Source organism: Hemicordylus capensis, chromosome 2 (genome assembly GCF_027244095.1).
Source record: "Hemicordylus capensis ecotype Gifberg chromosome 2, rHemCap1.1.pri, whole genome shotgun sequence".
NCBI classification, from domain to species: Eukaryota; Metazoa; Chordata; class Lepidosauria; order Squamata; family Cordylidae; genus Hemicordylus; species Hemicordylus capensis.
This window is the reverse complement of record NC_069658.1, coordinates 334,898,555-334,917,907: the sequence shown is the minus strand read 5'-3', so window position 1 is coordinate 334,917,907 and position 19,353 is coordinate 334,898,555. Positions and strand designations below refer to the sequence as shown.

The following is a 19,353-nucleotide window of genomic DNA, read 5'->3' as shown; positions in this document are numbered from 1 at the left end:
GTAGATGGAGCATTAGCAAGGCTGGAGTGGGTCAAGATATCTTGGCTGCTTCATTTTTAATTCCTAACAGTAGAGTCAGATAGGAAAGGCAGGAGATAAAAAGTCATTAAACAAATTTAAATTATTTATAAAAATTACTTTGCCCAAATTATAATTATTTCCCCCCACCACCACTCTCATAAACGTCAAATGGAATGAAAGGAAAAGCAGCCCCAACATTGTTTTTAATGAACACTTTAATGTTATGTATAACAGAACATTATGAATACAATGGAAATAAAGTTTTATCAATTTAATAATAAAAAATCCAACGTAAGAAAGGGGAGGCAATAAAGTTTCATACCTAGAATATAATATGTATTCTCAATAGCAGCCCCAGCTTTGTGAATATAAATTGAACCTCTGCATTCCAGACTAAAATCATGATTTGTGTGTGAACCTATATGCAAAATTATAGCAGGAAAAGGGGAGGAAAAAACCTCTCATCATTCCTTTTGTTTTCATTAATCCATACAATCTGCTACGTTTCCTTTAAAAATATTTTGTATGTGTGTATTACTTGCACAGGTGCGCACACACACACACGCACACTCGGCTCTATTGAATTCAGCAGTTACTAAGGCCATATTTACATGAGAAATGACATCACCAATGTATAAAATTAAAGCCCAATGCTGCTGGATTAACAAGAGGTTTAGAGGTGTTTATTATTAACTTAAAGTATGTAGGATAGGGTTGTGTGTGTGTGTGTGTGTGTGTGTGTGTGTGTGTGTGTGTGTGAACTTGCAAGAAAAAAATAATTACCTTTGCCTTTTGACTGTCAGTGATGTAAAATAGTGGCCCCAAAGTGTGCTAGGAAGCATGACAGCTATCATAGATGTAGGACTGCAGAAAAACCACCCCAAACAAATCCCAACTGTATATATTTATATTTATATATATATTCTCTAGAGTTCTCTGAAAAGAAACCATACAGGAGCTTTACCAGTTCTGCACTGGATATTACAGCAGGCAGAGGCAGGAAACTCCCCACAAACCCTATCCATTGACAAATAGCTTAAAGAGGTCTATAATAAAATTTTGGATAGTATAGCAGTGTTGCTGGAAGAGTAGCAAAAGTATATATACATTCCAGGTCCCTTTGAATTAGCCATAATCACATATGTAAGCCATTTTTGGACAAAAATATATATTCTTATAAAAAATTGATCAGCATACTTTCACTGCAAATTCTACTCAGTGGTAGGAAAAAGAATGGATCCAATCAGTGTTCCCTCTAACAGGGATTCCCAAATGTTGTTGACTACAACTCCCAGAATCCCCAGCTGCAATGGCTTTTGCTTGGGGATTCTGGGAGTTGTAGTCAACAATATCTGGGAATCCCTGTTAGAGGGAACACTGGATCCAATTATGATAAACAGATTCCAAGAGGCGGGGGAAAGAAAATAAATCAAGTATAAAATTAGATTCACACAGTTTTACCCAGTCCTCAAATTTTATACCACAAGTTTCAAACTGATTCTGCCCACTAGAAAGGCTTTTAATTGTCTTGTTACAAAACAAGGCCTAGGCATTGCAACGTCAACCATCTGACCCATTGGAAGAATCTTTAACCTCACCAAAGTTGAACAATAGCAGTTTCTGAGTCTATAAAATGACCTTTGGGTTCTTTTTGTGGGTTCCGTTAAAATAAGTGATAAAAGAAAGAAAAGATTTTTGATCAGCATTTTCAACCCTCATCCCAGCTTCATTTGTGCAGCTAAAATTCTTCATTCAATCTGATTGGTTTACAATCTTTATTTGCTAAAATTGGCAAAATTTGCAAAGGCATCTTGCTTAGGTTGCACAGCTCCAGGAGTCATGGCGGATGCCACAGCTATATTAGGAACACCCATGCCCATTGAACCTGATAAGCCCATTCCAGCAGCTGGCATTCCCATGTTCACATTCATTCCCAGCATGCCTTGGTTCATCATAGGTGTGCTTCCCATGGAAGCCATCCCCATTGTGCCAGTCATCACAGCAGGCATTCCCATCCCCACTGGAACGGCTGCTCCCAGCAATGGATTTGCTGGAGGTCGAACAGGCATAATGCTGGGTGGTGAGTTGAGGCTCAAGGTTGCAAAATTTTGAGTCATCACATTCATAGGTTGTTGCATATCTACAGAGGGGGAAAAAGATCTAATTAATTCCATGTGGCTTGCTTAGCTATATCTTAAAAGAAAGAAAGAAAGAGGTAAGTCCATTTCTCATTCGTTTGCCCCATAAACTGTATGTATTTATTGTACTTATAAACTGATGTTTGCTATGTGGTCTCAAGGCAGTATACAGTAAAGAGACATTAAACATACAAAACATGAAAAATACTTTTCAATAATCTTCTTTCCATTGCCTGGGTGAGGTGTATTTCATGAGTTTGAGAAGAAGACACTGCAACATTATTTTCAAGGCAGTGCCATAGCCTTGGATTAAGGTGGAAAGAATTCCAGTAAAATCAGACTATACAATTTGTCATCTACAATGTTTGATAAATGTGGCTCACCAAGGCTTGATTAGCCACCTCTGCTTGTTTGCCTCCTGGAAGGCACCCAGCCGGACACAATACACTGCTGGTGGGTCACAAGTTGTGCTGACCTGAACCAGAGTTAGCTTCATAACCTCCAGCTATTTTAAACATACAAGAAGCTCCCATAAGGATATAATACAGAGTTCAATCAAGTCCCATAAATCCACAAAATTCAGATGCTGTTGCAAATTCATATCACATAAATAAACCAATAAAATAATCTTGAAAAAACATGTTGCTGTTGAGCACTATGCTCAGATGTCACCTAACTATGACAGCTCCAGTTACCACTGGTCAAGTTGGCCTCATTTATTCTTCACACATTTGCTGCTGAGGACTCCCTTTTTCTTCTGAATCATCTCCCCAAAAAGCTTCTTATTGCCCACCCCCATCCTATGAAAAAATGATTATGCAATGATGTCTGTGCAAGCTGAAACACAGCATTAAATGCTTGCACAATCCCCTCAATTCACACACAGGGAGAAAGATACTATGGGGGTTGAGAAAGCTTCCCTGCCGCGCCCCCCGCCCCGCCTTTCATTGTGATCACGCTGAGAAGAAACACATCAGCAACAGACCTCTCTCTCTCTCTCTTTTTTTAAAAGGTTATGACAAAACATGCATGGCAACTAGGCTACTAAGCCTAGGTGATCACTCTGTTACTTACTCTGTTGTTGAATCATTGTGTTCAGTGATGGTTGCTGAGGCTTGGAAGGCTGCATACCAGGAACTAAATTGTCCAAACTGATATTTACACTGGGGTCTGACCAAGTAGATGGCAGAGTTTTGCTTGCATTTTTCGGGACCATCTCTGTGCCCATATTATAAAGTGGATTATTCTTCTGTATCATTGGGTTAGCACTTTGCAAAGGCTAAAAGCATAAGAAGAAAATATATTTAAAATCATGCTGTTGGTTGCTTACTGTATTTTACAGCCATAATTTCTCAGAGAGAAAACAGTTCATCCGATCCCACTGAAGAGAAACAGATGGACATTTATGCTTTCTGAACAGAATGGAAGGGGCCAGAAAGTTGAAGTTCATGTTCATAAAAGTCTCAATATCATTTCTAAGTACTTATGCACCAGTTGGTAGCTTGCTGGAGCAATGCCAAGGGTGGTAACTTAACAGTCTGAAGTGTTCTGATCCCCTCCCTCACAATTCTTGTCCCCTACATCTTTGAAACATTATTTGTGCTGTTTCAACAAATGACTCCTGAGGATGTGGACAAACTTCTTTTGACGGGGTGTCTCACAACCTGTTCTCTTGACCCTAGCCCAACTTGGCTTATTTAATCTGGTAGTCACATTATGAGAGACTGTCTGGCAAATCTTATAAATGCTTCTCTGAGGGAGGGCAGTTTGCCTCCTTGTCTTAAGGAGGCTATTATTAGTTAAGACATTATCTGAAGAAACCTGCATTAGACCCCACAGAGTTGGCTAATTACAGACCTGTTTCTAATCTTCCTTGGGCAACATGATTGAGCAGGTGGTTGCCTCAGCTCCAGTCAGTTTTGGATAACACCAGTTATCTAGAAACATTCCAAACCAGCTTTCAGGTGGGCTTTGGGGTTGAGATTGCCTTGGTCAATCTGGATGAGCTCCAACTGGCTATCGACAGAGGGAGTGTGACTTTACTGATCCTTTTGGATCTCTTGGCAGCTTTCGATACCATTGAACATGGTATCCTGGGTTGCTTGTGAGAAGTGGGTTTGCGTGGTACTGTTTTACAGTAGTTCTGTTCCTATTTCTCTGGCAGATTTCAGATGATGTAATTGGAGACAGTTATTCTGCAAAGCAAGAGCTAAAGTGTGGAGTTCCACAAGGCTCCGTACTGTCTCCAGTGCTTTTTAACATCTATATGAAACCGCTGGGAGAGATCATCAGGAGGTTTGGTGCAGGGTGTTATCAATATGCTGATGATACCCAAATCTATTTCTCCATACCAACTTCATCAGGAAATAGCATAACCCCCCTAACTGCCTGCCTGGAGGCGATCACCGACTGGATGAGGGATAATAAACTGAGGTTGAATCCAAGTAAGACGGAGGTACTGACTGTAGAGGGTCGGGACCTGAGAGATAGTTTAGATCTGCCTGTTCTGGATGGGGTTACGCTCCCCGTGAAAGACTGGGCGCATAGTCTGGGAGTGCTCCTGGATCCCAAGCTCTCCCTGGTATCTCAGGTTGGGGCAGTGGCCAGGAACACTTTTTATCAGCTTCGGCTGATTCGCCAGATACGTCTGGAGTTAAATGACCTTTAAACAGTGGTGCATATGCTGGTAGCCCCTAGGCTTGATGACTGTAATGCACTCTACATGGAGCTGCCTTTGTATGTAGTTGGGAAACTACAACTGGCAGAGAACGCGGCAGCCAGATTGGTCTCTGGGTCAACCTAAAGGGACCATATAACACCAATTTTGAAAGAATTGCACTGGCTGCCAATATGTTTCTGAGCAAAATACAAAGTGCTGGTTGTTACCTATAAAGCCCTCAATGCCTTGGGTCTGGGATACTTAAGAGTGAGCCTTCTCTATCATGAACCCTGTTGCTTATTAAGACCATCTGGAGAGTTCTGGTTATGGTGGCTGCTGGCTCATTTGATGGCGACTTGGGACCAGGCCTTCTCTATGACTGCACTGGGGCAGCCACTGTGGCTGCCCCAGGGCAATCCCCCCCCCAGTTGAAATAAAAGCATCTCCTTCTCTGCCTGCTTTTAGGAAGACCCACAAGACGGACCTGTTTTCCCAGGCTTGTAACTGAAATTTCAATTTCAATGTTTTTATTCACTGAGATTATCTGTTTTATGAATTGTAACTCTTTTATATTGTTTTTACATTTGTTTGTAAAATGTACAAACTTTGTACATTTGTACACTGCCTAGAGGTGTCTCGATCAGGTGATATATAAATATGATAAAAGCATTAAGTAAGATATGATAATAGTTGAATGACTTTTCTTTCAACAGTTAGCTACTTTCCAACTGGACCAAAAAAAACCACTTCCAAAACCCTGAACCAGATTGTTAAAAACAGGTGGAAAATCCCTTCCCACCAAAGTGCCACAAATCTGAAGCCTACAGTATGTTCTATGGCTCTTGGATTACTTAAAAGGTTTTTATCTTCATTTAACTGAATCTCACGTAAAGTGTGACAATAGAAGCAAAGAGACACAAAGGCACTTGAGAACTACCGAAAATATGCTTTAGGTTAGGAGTCTGTCAAAACCATTCAAGTACATTTTTTTAAAGCATGGAAGAAATAGTCATTAAGGGACTGCAGAACAGCACTATACCTGTGACCTTGACATAGGTAGATTGATGCTGACAGTGTTAGAACCCATCATAGAGAAATTCATGCTTTGAGAGGAGGTCATGGTGGCTTGGGAGGTACCCATCAAATCAAAGAGGTCAGCAGAATTTGAAGCCGCTGGAGGCTGGCCAAGACTTGGCTGAGCAGAACCACCAAACAGTTCAACAGCTGGCTGAGCAGAACCACTAAAGAGCTCTCCAGCTGAAGCAGCAGGGCATGGAGAGGCTTGGTTGAAGGCACTCCAGTCACCAAACTCTCCATTCCCACTTGCAGCGGTACCTGGGGATGGGGAAAGAAAGGTAAGAGTCTTTGTAAAAGGCACAAAACAAATGCCACATTCCATGAACTGAAACAAATGAAAGTCGATTTGTGTCCATCCAGATTAACATCTGTAGGTAGAGTCTCCATCTGGACATTACAGTTCTTCATGAATATTCCAAGAATTTTAACAGGGTAGCAAAGAAAATAAGAAAGACCCACACTACTGCTAGAAAGTATGGCTGGATAATGTGTCACCTGTGCACTCTGCACGAGTAGGGCACAGATTTTCTAACAGACAAATCTGAGGATCTAAAACTTCTAATAATGCAAGAGGCCACAGAAGCACAGCAGAAGTTCAGTATCTAAACAGCCAGTATCCAAAATCAGGAGCCTTATGCAAAGCTGCAAGCACTCGTTGATGCTTTGAATCAATCACTGTGAACAAGGTTAGTCTCACAGTCATAAGTAGTAATAAAAACAGCAATTTTTTTCCAACTCATCAGATTACATATAAATTACTTGCTGTACAAAGAGTTATTAAACCAGTATAGCTAAGTGGGATACCAATAAAATCATGGGCTTTCAAATTCAGCTGCCTCAGGGTGTTTATCTCACCTCTGTTGTGCTTGTTAACTGGATTGTGTATTATTTATTTAGTGCTCTACGGGTGCTTTGATAAATATGCATTCAAAGTTCACACAGCCTCTCTAATCTGTATGCAGCAACTATGTAAGGAGCTACAAGATATTTACTTCACTTTTCTCTTTTATTGCAATCAATCTGTCCTTCCACCTTTTAGCTTTACCTGAAGAATAAAACTCACAAGTGAAAATGTAAGTTGTAAAGATGATGAAAAGCTTTGGGTACAATTATCATTTGTTAAGCATTGGTGAGAATTTCAGTTCTGAGACCCAGGTAATAAGGAATCTGGTTGACAGTTGAATAGATTTTACTGTTTTGGTCTGATGCATAGACAGATGCACGTGCATGCACTTGCACACACGTTGCTTCTTACACAGAGGCACAATATGGGGTGGGGATAGAGCTCCATGTGCATGAAAGAAATTTTATAAGTGCTCAAGATGTAATTCACATTCACCAGTTAGGCTAAACCGATGCAGAGAGAAAGGAAATTATTCAGGATTTCTAATCAACGATTACATGGACCCTTGATGAGTTTTCCTAGCTAAGTGAGGAATGACAAACTTGGGAAATGTAAGGTCAGAGAGAAGAGACCCCATGGATTTTCAGAATAATCTGGCCTATACAGCTGGCTCGAAATTAGTGATCTACAAAATTTGCCTATTATTTCCAATCAAACTCACCTGATCTTAAAACGATGGAATAATTTACACCTCATGCCAATAATTCTTAATACTACCTATGCACCTGGGTATAAAAAGTTTATTTTAATTAATTTTTACCACCACAGGTGGATTAAAGTTTAAGTAAGAAAGAGGCAGGGAGGGGAAAGAATATCCACAGATATCAATGCACTACAAGCCACTTTAATGCAAGTAGTGGGCTGAAACTCATTAGCTTCAGGCCATACTGAAGCATTTTGCTTTGATCTCTCTTACAAAAGGGACTTTATTGGGAATATTTCAATTAGTACTGCCTATTAAAAATTTAAGCACACTTTAAGTATTCCTGATGGTTGAGTAAGTGCTGAATGTGCCGATTCTCCAGTTATGGGATGTTCATATCCAAACACACGCATTGAGGAAGTGGGGAAAATGGAGAGGCATTTGTTGCGACTCTTTGGGGAACTTTACCAAAGATGATTAATCAACAGATTTCTAGAGGGGCTTTACTGTTCAAGAATGATTAATCATTGCTGGCTTCTTGCATAATGGTGATCGGTAGAGATTAATCATATTAATACTGATAAAGGAATATATCAAATTAGACTGCACCATTTGCATAATAAGCTTCAAAAATCCCAAACCTGTATTTTCAATATATTGCAGAATCAAGGCAGAACAGTGCAGCTTAAAGTACTTAAGGGCTCAGTTCTCTAGTCAAGTCAGATCTTCTCCAGCACAAAATGTATTTTATCTTTGAGAACTGAGAAAAATAAAATTGTTTCCTCTAAAAGCCTTGTGGTCATCAAATTGTTCAATTGCCATCTGTTCAAAAAAGTGGTCAAACTAAATTTGCCTCATTCAATACAGAGCCACTCATAGTATTTGTATAAGCGTCATTACCCATGCGAAGGTGGAGTTTATGTTCCGCCACCCCGACTAGGTAAATGTAATGTAAGTTTACATAAATGTAAGTTTAAATGTAATTTTACATAAAACTTAAATAAATCAACAGATGCGAGTAAGCAATTTCCCTAACCCTCCCCAAGATTGCTTGCCTAAAGCAAAAGTACAATGCTGTACAAGGAACTCCTTTTTGTTCCACATATTTCTTCCACCATTTTCAACCTTCTTCCAAACACAGACTCTACTACAAGATATTTGGACTTGTGGCATGCAATTCTTAGAAGTCACTAGAATAAGACTTTACAGGAAATGTAATTGAATTGTTATAGGCATAACATGAATGGAATACTGACATCACCACATGTACACAGATATGTTATTTGCAGTTGTCATTATTCAGACAACTTTGGGTGACCTTCCTGCTTTCCAGCCACAGAACTGCTCTTCTAAGAAACAGAGGCCCACCAGATTGTCTGTCTTTTAAGATTAGGCAGGAAAGGAATTCCACAGTAAGAATAGAATCCATGAAGACTCATTCACACTGCTTATTTATTCCAAGTGGCTCAAGTGTGCAAAAATGTATGTGTAAAACATTTCTACTCAACATTGCTTGAAATCTGTTGTGGCTTACAACTGGCATAAAAACAATTTTTAAAAAAATCAAACCAACTATAAAGATGGGGTTAAATATTGGAATATAGAAACATTTGACACATTTCATTGCAACCGCTTGCAAAACTGTTGAAACCAATTCAAATACACCAGATGTATTAAACTTTTGAAACTGACATTTTTTACTTGCCCAAGGAGCAAGTTCTGAAGACCAAAGAAGGTTTTGCTCCCAGAGCTCTCTGAGGAGCTGGGATTCAGAGCAGGGGTTCCTCTATCAATTTTCTGTGGGTGGGTAGGCTCACACAAATGAGTGAGCATATAATCACCAAGTACTGTGTTTGAGAGAGAGAGAGAAAGAAAGAAAGAAAGAGAGAGAGAGAGAGAGAGAGAGAGAGAGAGAGAGAGAGAGAGGTGTGTGAGAGACTTCTGAACAACCTAGGGACAACCTGGCCCACAAAGGATTCATTTAGAGAAACCAAACATGCTGGCACATAAAGAAAACGTGTAAAAATACTAGCTCTCTCACTACTGCACTAACTTTGCTTTTTAAGATGGTAAGTGCCATGAGGAAGGGCAAACATCACCTAAATGATTTGTTTATGCTACAAGAAGTAGTCCTCTTCCCTCCTCCTCTCGCAAGACATTCAGATTCAGGACCAAACTACACATTATATTAAGTGCATAATTAGAACCAACATTTCCCCTGGCTTTCTAAATAGGAACTGTGGGGGAGGGCAACTTGACCTGAACCAAGACTGCAACATGGGGACTAATATTTTGTCTCCATTATAGTCCTAATTTGGATCATCTCCTCCTCATGGTTACTATTTGCCCTGGGAGGAAAGCCAGCAAGTCTTTGTTAATCTATACAGGATTGTGCAACAATTCAGAATGTGTGGACTAAAAGGACAAATAAAACTTCACGACATCTTTCTATCCCCAACAGGGGGGTGGACCAACTTTCAAAGAAAAGTTGTTTTCAATCATAGGTAGCGACCAGTACCTTAAAGAGGAAAAATTAACTTTTTGTTCCAACCCCAACAAGCAGCTTTGCCACCAGTAATAGGAACTGTACCTTGTGGCGGGGGACAGCTTGCAGAGGCAGCAGCAGCAGAGCTAAAGTCAGCAAACCCTCCAAAGGGGTCAGTGGACCCACCTAAAACCAGAAGCAGTCAACAGGCTGTTAATATGAACATGTTCAGAGAAGCACGTCAGTAACAGTTCACTGGAACTCTTGAGAAAGAGCCTGTATCTATTTAACGCTGTGTTTTACAATGAAACCTCTTGTATGTGGGGACTTAGAATACACCAAAATGCCCTTTCGCTAAAGGGCACAATCTACTAAGTGCTCCTGTGTAATCTCCTTCCAGTGTTTGGAGGATGGCCTATTGAGGCCTTTTTTCTTTTTTTAACCGTAGCTGTTTACTGTGCTCAGTGAGAATGTGAGGCACATGGAACAAGCATAATGTAAATAGAAGGTATCTGGCTATCTGTTTGGGGGCAAGAGGGGCAACATTTTTCTGTCATGTTGTCATTCTAGAAAAGCTCGAGTCCACAGAAATCCTGCAAACCAGACTCTGCCTACCTGACCTGGCAGCTGTCACAATCACAATATCCTTGTGCTCTTCTCAGACCAGTTTTTGGGGAGTTTTGGTCCCTTGGGTGTTGCACTATTTGCACTATTTTGGTATGCACTAATTGCACTATTTTGGTATGCACCAACAGCAATCAAAACTTAATGTCCTAAAGTGCATACATGGCCTAAGCCTGTATTCTTTGATGCTTCCTCCCCTTTGGATGAGTCAGTTATAGCTTATCACTTGTATACCAATGTAATGCAAGTGGTATACGCCCTACTTCACACTTTTAGTAATAATTTATAAAGATAGCTAGAGCTTCAGAGAACACAAAATTGGCAATGGACCACTGTAGGCTTGGCAGAAAATACCACAGTGTCAGGATTAAAGCAATTCTAACTCGGGGATGAGATACAATGTATAAAACAGGTTTTTATTGGAGGAATCCTTTTGTTTGCTTATTATGCTGCCTACAATGAAAAATTTAAAAAGTCTTCTTACATATTAACTCTTGTGTGACTTAAAGCATGAGCGACTTGCCTATGATTTCAGATTCAAGATTTCAAGGCATAAAGCCTATATGGGTCTTCATTTTTAATAAGCCTGCTTCCTTTCCATAACATTAAAATACCAATATGCATTTGTAAGCTACCAATGAATTATTTATTTCAAAATACTATATTTTAACTATTCTTCCCTACACAATATTTTACAAAATAAGAAGAGATTAAATTGAGGGTAACTTCAGACATTACATTTCCCTCCACAAAAAGATCATCTCCATCGTGTATGTTTGTGTGCGTGTTTCAACACAAAAACATGCACTCCTTCCTGGGTGCGGTCTGAATGTCTATTTTGTCCTAAATACATAGGTCAGGAATATAAGAAGCTTGTAGACCAGTATATTCAAGGCAAGATAGTGTTTATTTGTGCCAGTTTCACACAAGACTGTGCAGGTGTTTCTTTCTGCACAGCTATTCTGTTAACCTCTGTTTAATAAACGGATTTGGGCTTTTAGCTGTACAATGCATTAAGCAGTCACTTTCCTCCCCGAAAGAAAAATAGCTATTTCAGTTTGTCCTTAAAAGATTTCACCTCCGAGCAGTCACACCCTTCCAAGGAGTAGTAGCAGCTCAATTATTCTGCTTTTAGTGTTTGCGTACATTATATGGGTTACATCACAGCTGCTTAGCCTGCAGTGCTTAGAAACTAGCCAGGTGGGACTGGAACATCTGTGTTGCACTCAAACACCACCAGGGACAGCTTCCAACATCTGGTGCCATTTCTGAATTGTCTTATCGCTGCAAGACATTCTGCCCCATCTGCTGCTCTCAACTGGGTTAATTAAACTAGAACCATCTCCTTTTTAATAAATGGCTAGTAGTAATAAAAGGAACAATTCCCTCTCAACAACATGTGTACTTGCATTTCTTTTTAATGCTATTTTATTTTAGTCAATATTTGGAAGGCATGCTTTGTTTTCAAATGGGGACATCTACCTTCAGAATATACATGAATCTGATATGAAATGGGAAATAAAAGAAAGCAGTAAATAGATCCCTCTACATTATTATAGGTGGCAAATTCTTAAAAAAAATCTTTTTTAACCCATGCATCAAAGACAGACTGGACATTTAATCTTCACAGGAAGTTGTACTGGAGGCTTATGAAAAGATAAACATCACCTTGCGTATCCAAACAGCTTGAGGACATACAATACAGGTGGACCTGATTATCCATGGGGGTTCCTCTCCCACCGATTTCCACGGATAATGGAACCGCGGATAATGAGACATTGATTCAATGGTAATTGGGACTTAGAATCCTGGAGGTGAAAAACGGCTTAAAATGACAGAAATCAGAAAAATAAAGTGCTGTGCTGTGTTCTGTAGGCCTCCAGCTGTCCAGTGATGCCCCCCAATTTTGGTGGTTTTCCACACAAAAACTGCAGTAATTTCCCCCCCAAGAAAGAGCCACAAAATGGCTCTGCTCAGCAAAAATGGTCAGCAAAATGGTGACTGGAAATGACCTTGCAAGTCATTTCCGGCCACCTAGGAACCACAGACATGCAGATTTTAACCCTTTTCCGACCCATGTATACAGAGGTTGCATGCACATGGCCCGACCGTGGGTGCCAGGGCCGTGGATGACGAGGTCCACCTGTACATTTGGCTAATCAGAAGAGAATACAAACAGAAGACTTCTTTACCAAATATTACATGGCACATTCAACCATGTGCATACACAATGTGCACGCACAGACGCTCATTCAGGTCATTCGAAACTTCAAACAACCAGCACTGTTAAATACATGTTCAAAACTAAGATTTGGCAATACAGGTAAATGAAACTTAATAATCAAGTTAAATGTAAAAACATATAAAGCCAGTTAAACCAAGGTGAAATATGTAACAGTGAAAACTATTAGGTTTTTCCTGTGAATCCACGGCAAGGGATATCACTCAAATGTATCCTCTTAATAAACATAGGCCTACACTTATCTAACTCCGAGAGTTAAAGGTAGCAGACCACCTTCTATATAAAGTTGTAGACCTCCTTCTACATCCATCTGCTTTTTCAAAAAACCAAATGCATATCTGCCAGAAAATTTACAAAGCTGTGATATTCAGATGCTGCCAGCATAGCCACTTGTGATCACAAGTCATTCAGTTGTCTCAGTGAAAGCCAAGTGCCATGTTTTCCAGATAAAGCACTGGACAAACCAGTTGAATGGTAGGGACAGGACTGTAACACCTTAAATCTGGTAACAATCTTGTAAAATGGGATTTCAGCTGTTAGGTAGAGCATAGCAGCACAGATTTATTAACACGGGCTGCTAGAGAAAGCCTTGGGCACACTATCATAGCTGCACATCTCTGTGCATGTCAGGGTGCCAGTTCACTGAGGTCAATGGGACTAAACAAAGCACATGGTGTTTCATAGATAACGGTCTATTTCTAGAAAGCTTCTCTACATCAATGAGATCTCTAACTCTTCCTTTAGCAGAAATATTTTCAGAGCAAGGCCTGAACTTCTCTTTTAACATCAATACTGTATCTAATCTTCTCCCTACAATGGTAATTAGCTCAGAGGTTGAAACAGTTAATAATTATAGCAATAACACTAGTTAAAATAAAAAGCCCTATTGCTTATTATTGGAATTACCATTTAGTCAAGATTCTAAGTGCTAAAACAGAAATGACAACAATCCAGTATTTCCTTCTATCTAGCTTCTTTAACAATGAACAACAGGATTAGACAAACTACATCAGTGTCCCTTTCCTTGGTGGTGGGTTTGGAAACCTTTCTGCCAACAGTAGGGGACGCTGGGTAAAAGCCCTGTACTGATTGCCACCAAATGCCTCCTCCCTCCAATGGTCTCCATACTTTCCCATCACTAGTGTGCGTGGGAGAGGACAGGGGATCAACAGCACTGCGGGTGCGTCTGCCAGGCCCTCACTATCACCCCCACCATGGGTGTCAAGCTCTGGGAAAGTCAACCGAGCAATGGATGTGCCTTTCCCTCAGTCCTTTTGATGGTGTCCAGTGCTGGGAAGGATAACTAGGAGGTGGACATTCCCTTTCTTCAGTATTGTTGCCAGAGCAATGGCACTGATGGAAGGAGGCATCCACTGCTGTCTTACACCACTGGGTAAGTCTCTCCACAGGGTTACTGGGCAATTGGTGGGGGGAGCAGGAGATATTAGAGATGTGCATGGAACCGGTACCATGCACTCCCAGGAGGGCGGGGAGGGTCACTTTAAGGGCCAGGGAAGGCGCTGCCAGCCCCTGCCCCAACTCTTTTCTCCCACCAGCACTCTTCCAAATAGCTGGTGCGTGGGGCTTCAGCATACCTCCTTGCATCAGGGAGAAGAGTTGCCATGCAAATGGCCCGTAGTGCACGCATGCACTATTTGGAAGAGTGCCAGCAGAGGGGAAGAATCAGGGCAGGGGCTGGCAAGTAGACAGCACCTTCCTTGCCCCTTAAAGTGACCTCCCTGCCCCCTCTGAACCGGTTTGACTGCTGGTTGCCGGAACCAGTTCAGTGCTCCTAGGATGGAGTGCTGAATGGTTCTGTGCACATCCCTAGAAGATGTCATCCTTCTTCAGTGCATGAAGCCATTTAAAGCACTGTGGAAGATTCTTACCCACTGCTGTTGTATCAGGAAGTCAGGGCCTTTAGAAAGTCAAAATGGCCCCATGCACTGAATGAGGACAAGATCCACTGCTGCTATCCACCATTTCCTGGTAAACTTGCCAAGGAGCAATCACAAATAGGAAGGCCTACTGAGTGATGGAAGGCAGCACCAGATGGCCCCCTCTTCATGCTTCAGCAGTTGGCAAGATGGGTGTGGACCTTCGACACTGGCTTTGACAAGATACAGACTAGATGTCTCACAAACACCTCCAGAGATTCTAGAAAGCCTACAGATTTCCTGCCAATACCTTTACAAGAGAACAAGTCCAGCTTTGACCTCCCTGCTGTTCTGAGCACAACACAAACTCTTCTCCCCACACTGCAAGTAGCACAAAGGTCAGCAAAAGTGACCTGCTTATGAAGGACAGTGCTGGTCTTCACAACATCATCAGCTAGCCTCAAGGACTCCCAAATGAGAAGTGTCATTATAAATTAACTCCTTCCATCTGCTTCCTTAGGGCAGCAAAGACATTATTTGTGAGGGCCAGCTGGTAACATGTCTCATCTCTAAGATATCTCCTAAATGCTGATGTGGAAAGAGGGGATAAAATTAATTTTCACTGAAGCAGGGGAAGCAACATAATGGGCAGTAGTCAAATGGCAAATCAGGAAAATGTGTATCCACAGCAGGAGCATATCTTGGATGAAAGACCTGCATGCTCTGCTCTCAAAGTAACTGTCGGCAGTATCAGGGCTTCCCCTCATTCAACTTCAAAACAATGGTTACAGTCTTTATCCAGAAAAAGGCTAAAAACCCTTCTTGGCATTTCAGCAAAATGAAGTGCTATCAACTTATGGCATATGGTTTGTGGCTGGAGCCCAAAGAGCCCCACAGGGAAGCAGAAAGTGCTTCTGCCTGAAGAAGAGCTGCCAGTTTCCCCTTTCATCTGTAGACCTTTGTATTACTTTGAATCCCAACCCAGAAGTATCCTGAACTTCAAGAGCAGCTTTCTGGGAGTGTGGAATAAAATGTGGCGAGGAAGGGCGCCTGAAAGATCTTGTTGCACATGTGCCTTCAGACCCCCAGTTGATAGATTTAAGCTGTCATCTCCAGTCTGGGTATGTGAAGAGAATGTGTTGCTTCCAACAGACATCTGTAGGAATGGCTCTGTGCCTAGCCAATTGGCAAGAGTCCAGTGAACCCTGAGTACTACTGAGCACCTCAAGGTACTACTGAGCACTACCTGAGTACTTAAGTTCCCACATTATTTGCTTGGCCACCCTATGGAGGCAATTCTGGAAAAGAATTTATCACATCTGAATGCCACCTCAAAAACGCTAAACACAGGGAAAAGGCAGATCTTACCTGATGAACTTCTGTTCTTCAGGTAAATAGGTAGGACATTCAACACTGGTTAGCTTCCACCTCCAGAGACTGGGAAGGAAGGCTAGAAGCTTCTTCCTGGAAGATAGGCACTTCCCAATCCCCAAAACGGATAAGAAATGCAAAGGAGAAGAACATTCTACAGAGACTACAAACTGTGTCCTTCAATAACCACTGACAGAATATCAAATTTTCCATGAGACAGTTGGGGGGCAGGGAAGGGGAGAGAAACAGGTATCTGGCTTTCTATCATTTAATCCTAAACAGGAGAGGAAAAGACAGTGAGACGAGTCTCACGATCAATTAGACCCGCTGAAGGCAGTTCTGCAGGGAGAGCAGGCTTAGCCCACTCTCCCTGCAGACAATCAAGGCTGCAGCCCTGGGTGGCTGCATCAGCTGCCCACATGACTGCTGGCTAAGTCATGGAGCTGGCAGGGGCTGCAGGGATCGGGGGCCAAGCGGCCCCTGGAAGTTCCAGGATGCCCCCCGTGCTTGTGTGGGGTATCCTGAAGAGACTCCTGAGGATGCTTGCAGCCTCCCGACAGGGGTCTCCTGCACTAGAGGAACCCCTATTGAAGTTCAGTGGTCCTTTAGAGTAACTCCTAAATAGTACTACTGAGTAATTTAGTCAAGATGTCAGCCTGTATGCCTTGATTGATTGATTAAGTGCCGTCAAGTCGGTGTCGACTCTTAGTATCCACATAGATAGATTCTCTCCAGGATGACCTGTCTTCAACTTGGTCTTTAAGGTCTCTCAGTGGTGCATTAATTGCTGTCGTAATCGAGTCCATCCACCTTGCTACTGGTCTTCCTCTTCTCTTTCCTTCAACTTTCCCAGCATTATGGACTTTTCAAGGGAGCTGGGTCTTTACATAATGTGTCCAAAGTAGGATAGTAGGATAGTCTGAGCCTGGTCATTTGTGCCTTGAGTGAAAATTCTGGATTGATTTGTTCTATGATCCATTTGTTTGTTTTCCTGGCTGTCCATAGTATCCTCAAAAGTCTGCATATGGGTGAAATTATACTGTCACTTTGGTTTTGGTAGAATATTTTTGAGTTGGAATACAGCTGGTATTAATTGCTCCCTTCAGTGCTAACATGAGAATTGGTCATATTTAATGACCGGTCACTCAGAAAATGGCTGGTATTTGTCCTCTATAGTGACACTCTTCTCCTAGTGCACGACTACTGTACATTCTCATGATGTCTTGTATGTGTTGATGTGTGGGAGGGTCCTGATATGTGCATAGTTACTTTGAGAGCCTCTTCATGAGTGCCTTGAGATAAGCAAAAATGTTCCAGAAATCAAGCCCTAAGGCTTGAGTGCTACACCTGAGGAATTCTATGGCCCAAAGCTTCCTCACAGGATCCGATGCATAGGTATCAAACTTGTAGTACCTTGTAATGATATGACCTGAGACCCAAAGTGGCCTAAAGATCTCTTCAAGGTAGGCCCTCTCACAAAAAGGTACAGACACAGCTGAGTGAGCCAGAATGTCCTCTGCACCTGCAAGGTAGAGGAAGTATGTGCAAGGGGAAATGCATTTTCTCTGTCAGTAGAACAGAGTATGATCCATTTGTTTGTTTTCTTGGCTCAAAAGTCTGCATATGGATGAAATTATACTGTCACTTTGGTTTTGGCAGAATATTTTTGGGTTGGAATACAGCTGGTATTAATTGCTCCCTTCAGTACTAACATGAGAATTGGTCATATTTAATGACCGGTCACTCAGAAAATGGCTGGTATTTGTCCTCTGTAGTGACACTCTTCTCCTAGTGCATGACTACTGTACATTCTCATGATTTTTTGTATGTGTTGATGTGTGGGAGGGTCCTGATGTAACTATGTGCATAGTTACTTTGCTATATACAGTTGCTTTGCGCTGTATAAGCGCTCCCCTACTTCATTTTTTAAAAAGCCTAAAGGAGACAAAGAGGTGCAGGGACTCGGCACATTTTACATACAACTTCAGGGCATGATAGATCAATCTAGTAGGCCACCCTAGCTCTGTGGCTTGTGGGCAAGAAGAGCAGGCCAAATTTATATCTGGAATAAAAGATTGGTCCGGCTAAAGAGCCTACACTTTAGAAAGGCGGTCTTTGCAAGTGGCCTCAAGACAATTGGCAATAGCTGGATAGACTGTTTGGATATCCAAAGTAAGAGGAGAAGGTGGTCAAGAACTTGCCAGTTGAGTGGGCTCAATGCAGCGACTAAATTCATTTCAGAGCTGGCAGGACAGAGACCATGATTCCTGCAGGAGTACTCCTTAGTGATGCTGCCTGGCTAGTTTGAAATGCTGGCTCTTTAACCATTGACTTGGGTTTGGGAGAGGAGGCCAGCTGCCTTCCAGGATAAGAGCACATGCTGGAGACAGAAGTGGCTCAGCTGCAGCCTCATTGGCTCTTTCCTACTGACCTAGCATGGTGGCAGTGAGATGCTGGGAGAGTTCGTAAGGCCGACTCAGTGCTTCGGCTGAGACAGTGCTTCGGCTGTCTCAAGGCCATTTTAAAAAAAAATCCTATTTTCCCTGGAGCTCCCAAGAAACCTTGCCTCCTTTTTGTTGCAGGCAGAAATTAACCCAATGTTATGAGGGAATAATTTCATGAGATTACACTCAATGATTATGCAGCACCACTAAGCTACTTCATTTTAGACCACAAGTTTTTTGAGAGCAATAGTGCAATGCACACAATGGTTGAATTATTATTTGGTCTCCTTGTAGGAACATACAGAACATGTCTGAAATCCATCTAATTATCATGTACATTGTTTAAAGTGGCATAGGAGTAATGTATTGAGTCAGAACCAAGAAGGCTCACAAGTAGTCACTCCTACTTCTCAAATACTCATGACATTGAAAATAGAGGACAATGAGAGAGAGAGAAAAATCTCATCTGTGTTGAACTCTCAAGCGAAGTTGGTCTGAGAAGCCTGCTCTCCAGCCTCTTCTGCTTCTCTCCCCCTCCACCTGCCCTGAGGCCTCACTGGTAAGGGAGTTGCCTTACTCTGCTTCCTTTTCCAGTCGGGGTTCCCCTTGCTGAGTCTCTCACTGGAGAACCTCAGCTTGCCAGTTTGGGGGAACCTCCTCATCCATGGTCTGCTCTCCCCTAAATAACCCGGAGCAAGCCTGACAGGCCAACTCCACCCCCTGGAGTTCTGCCTCAGTGGGTTCTCATGACATCACTTCTGGCCCAGCTGACTCTTTTCTGCCCACCACCTCACAGCCTCCAAGAGGGCCGTTATACCATCCTTTGCTGTACTGTCCACCTGCACCAGGAGTTCCAAGCCCAGCCAGC

General features: G+C 41.9%; 1 protein-coding gene across 3 annotated transcripts in view; it reads right to left on the bottom strand.

Moving 5' to 3' along the window:
• Positions 1-218: 218 nt before the first annotated feature.
• The window catches only part of CLINT1 (clathrin interactor 1), a 100,991-nt gene continuing 81,856 nt past the window's right edge, over positions 219-19,353 (bottom strand). Inside the window, exons 9-13 of one of the 3 annotated variants that reach the window (XR_008315936.1) lie at positions 10,033-10,113; positions 5,858-6,153; positions 3,234-3,438; positions 2,543-2,664; positions 2,026-2,161 (exon numbers count right to left, since the gene is read on the bottom strand). Coding sequence is in view for 2 of the 3 variants with exons in the window: in XM_053295073.1 (XP_053151048.1) it covers positions 1,797-2,161; positions 3,234-3,438; positions 5,858-6,153; positions 10,033-10,113 (947 nt within the window). In the remaining variant the exon portion in view is untranslated. Of the gene's footprint in view, positions 2,162-2,542; positions 2,665-3,233; positions 3,439-5,857; positions 6,154-10,032; positions 10,114-19,353 lie in introns of all 3 variants that reach the window. The other 2 variants (XM_053295073.1, XM_053295075.1) reach the window with 2 other exon arrangements.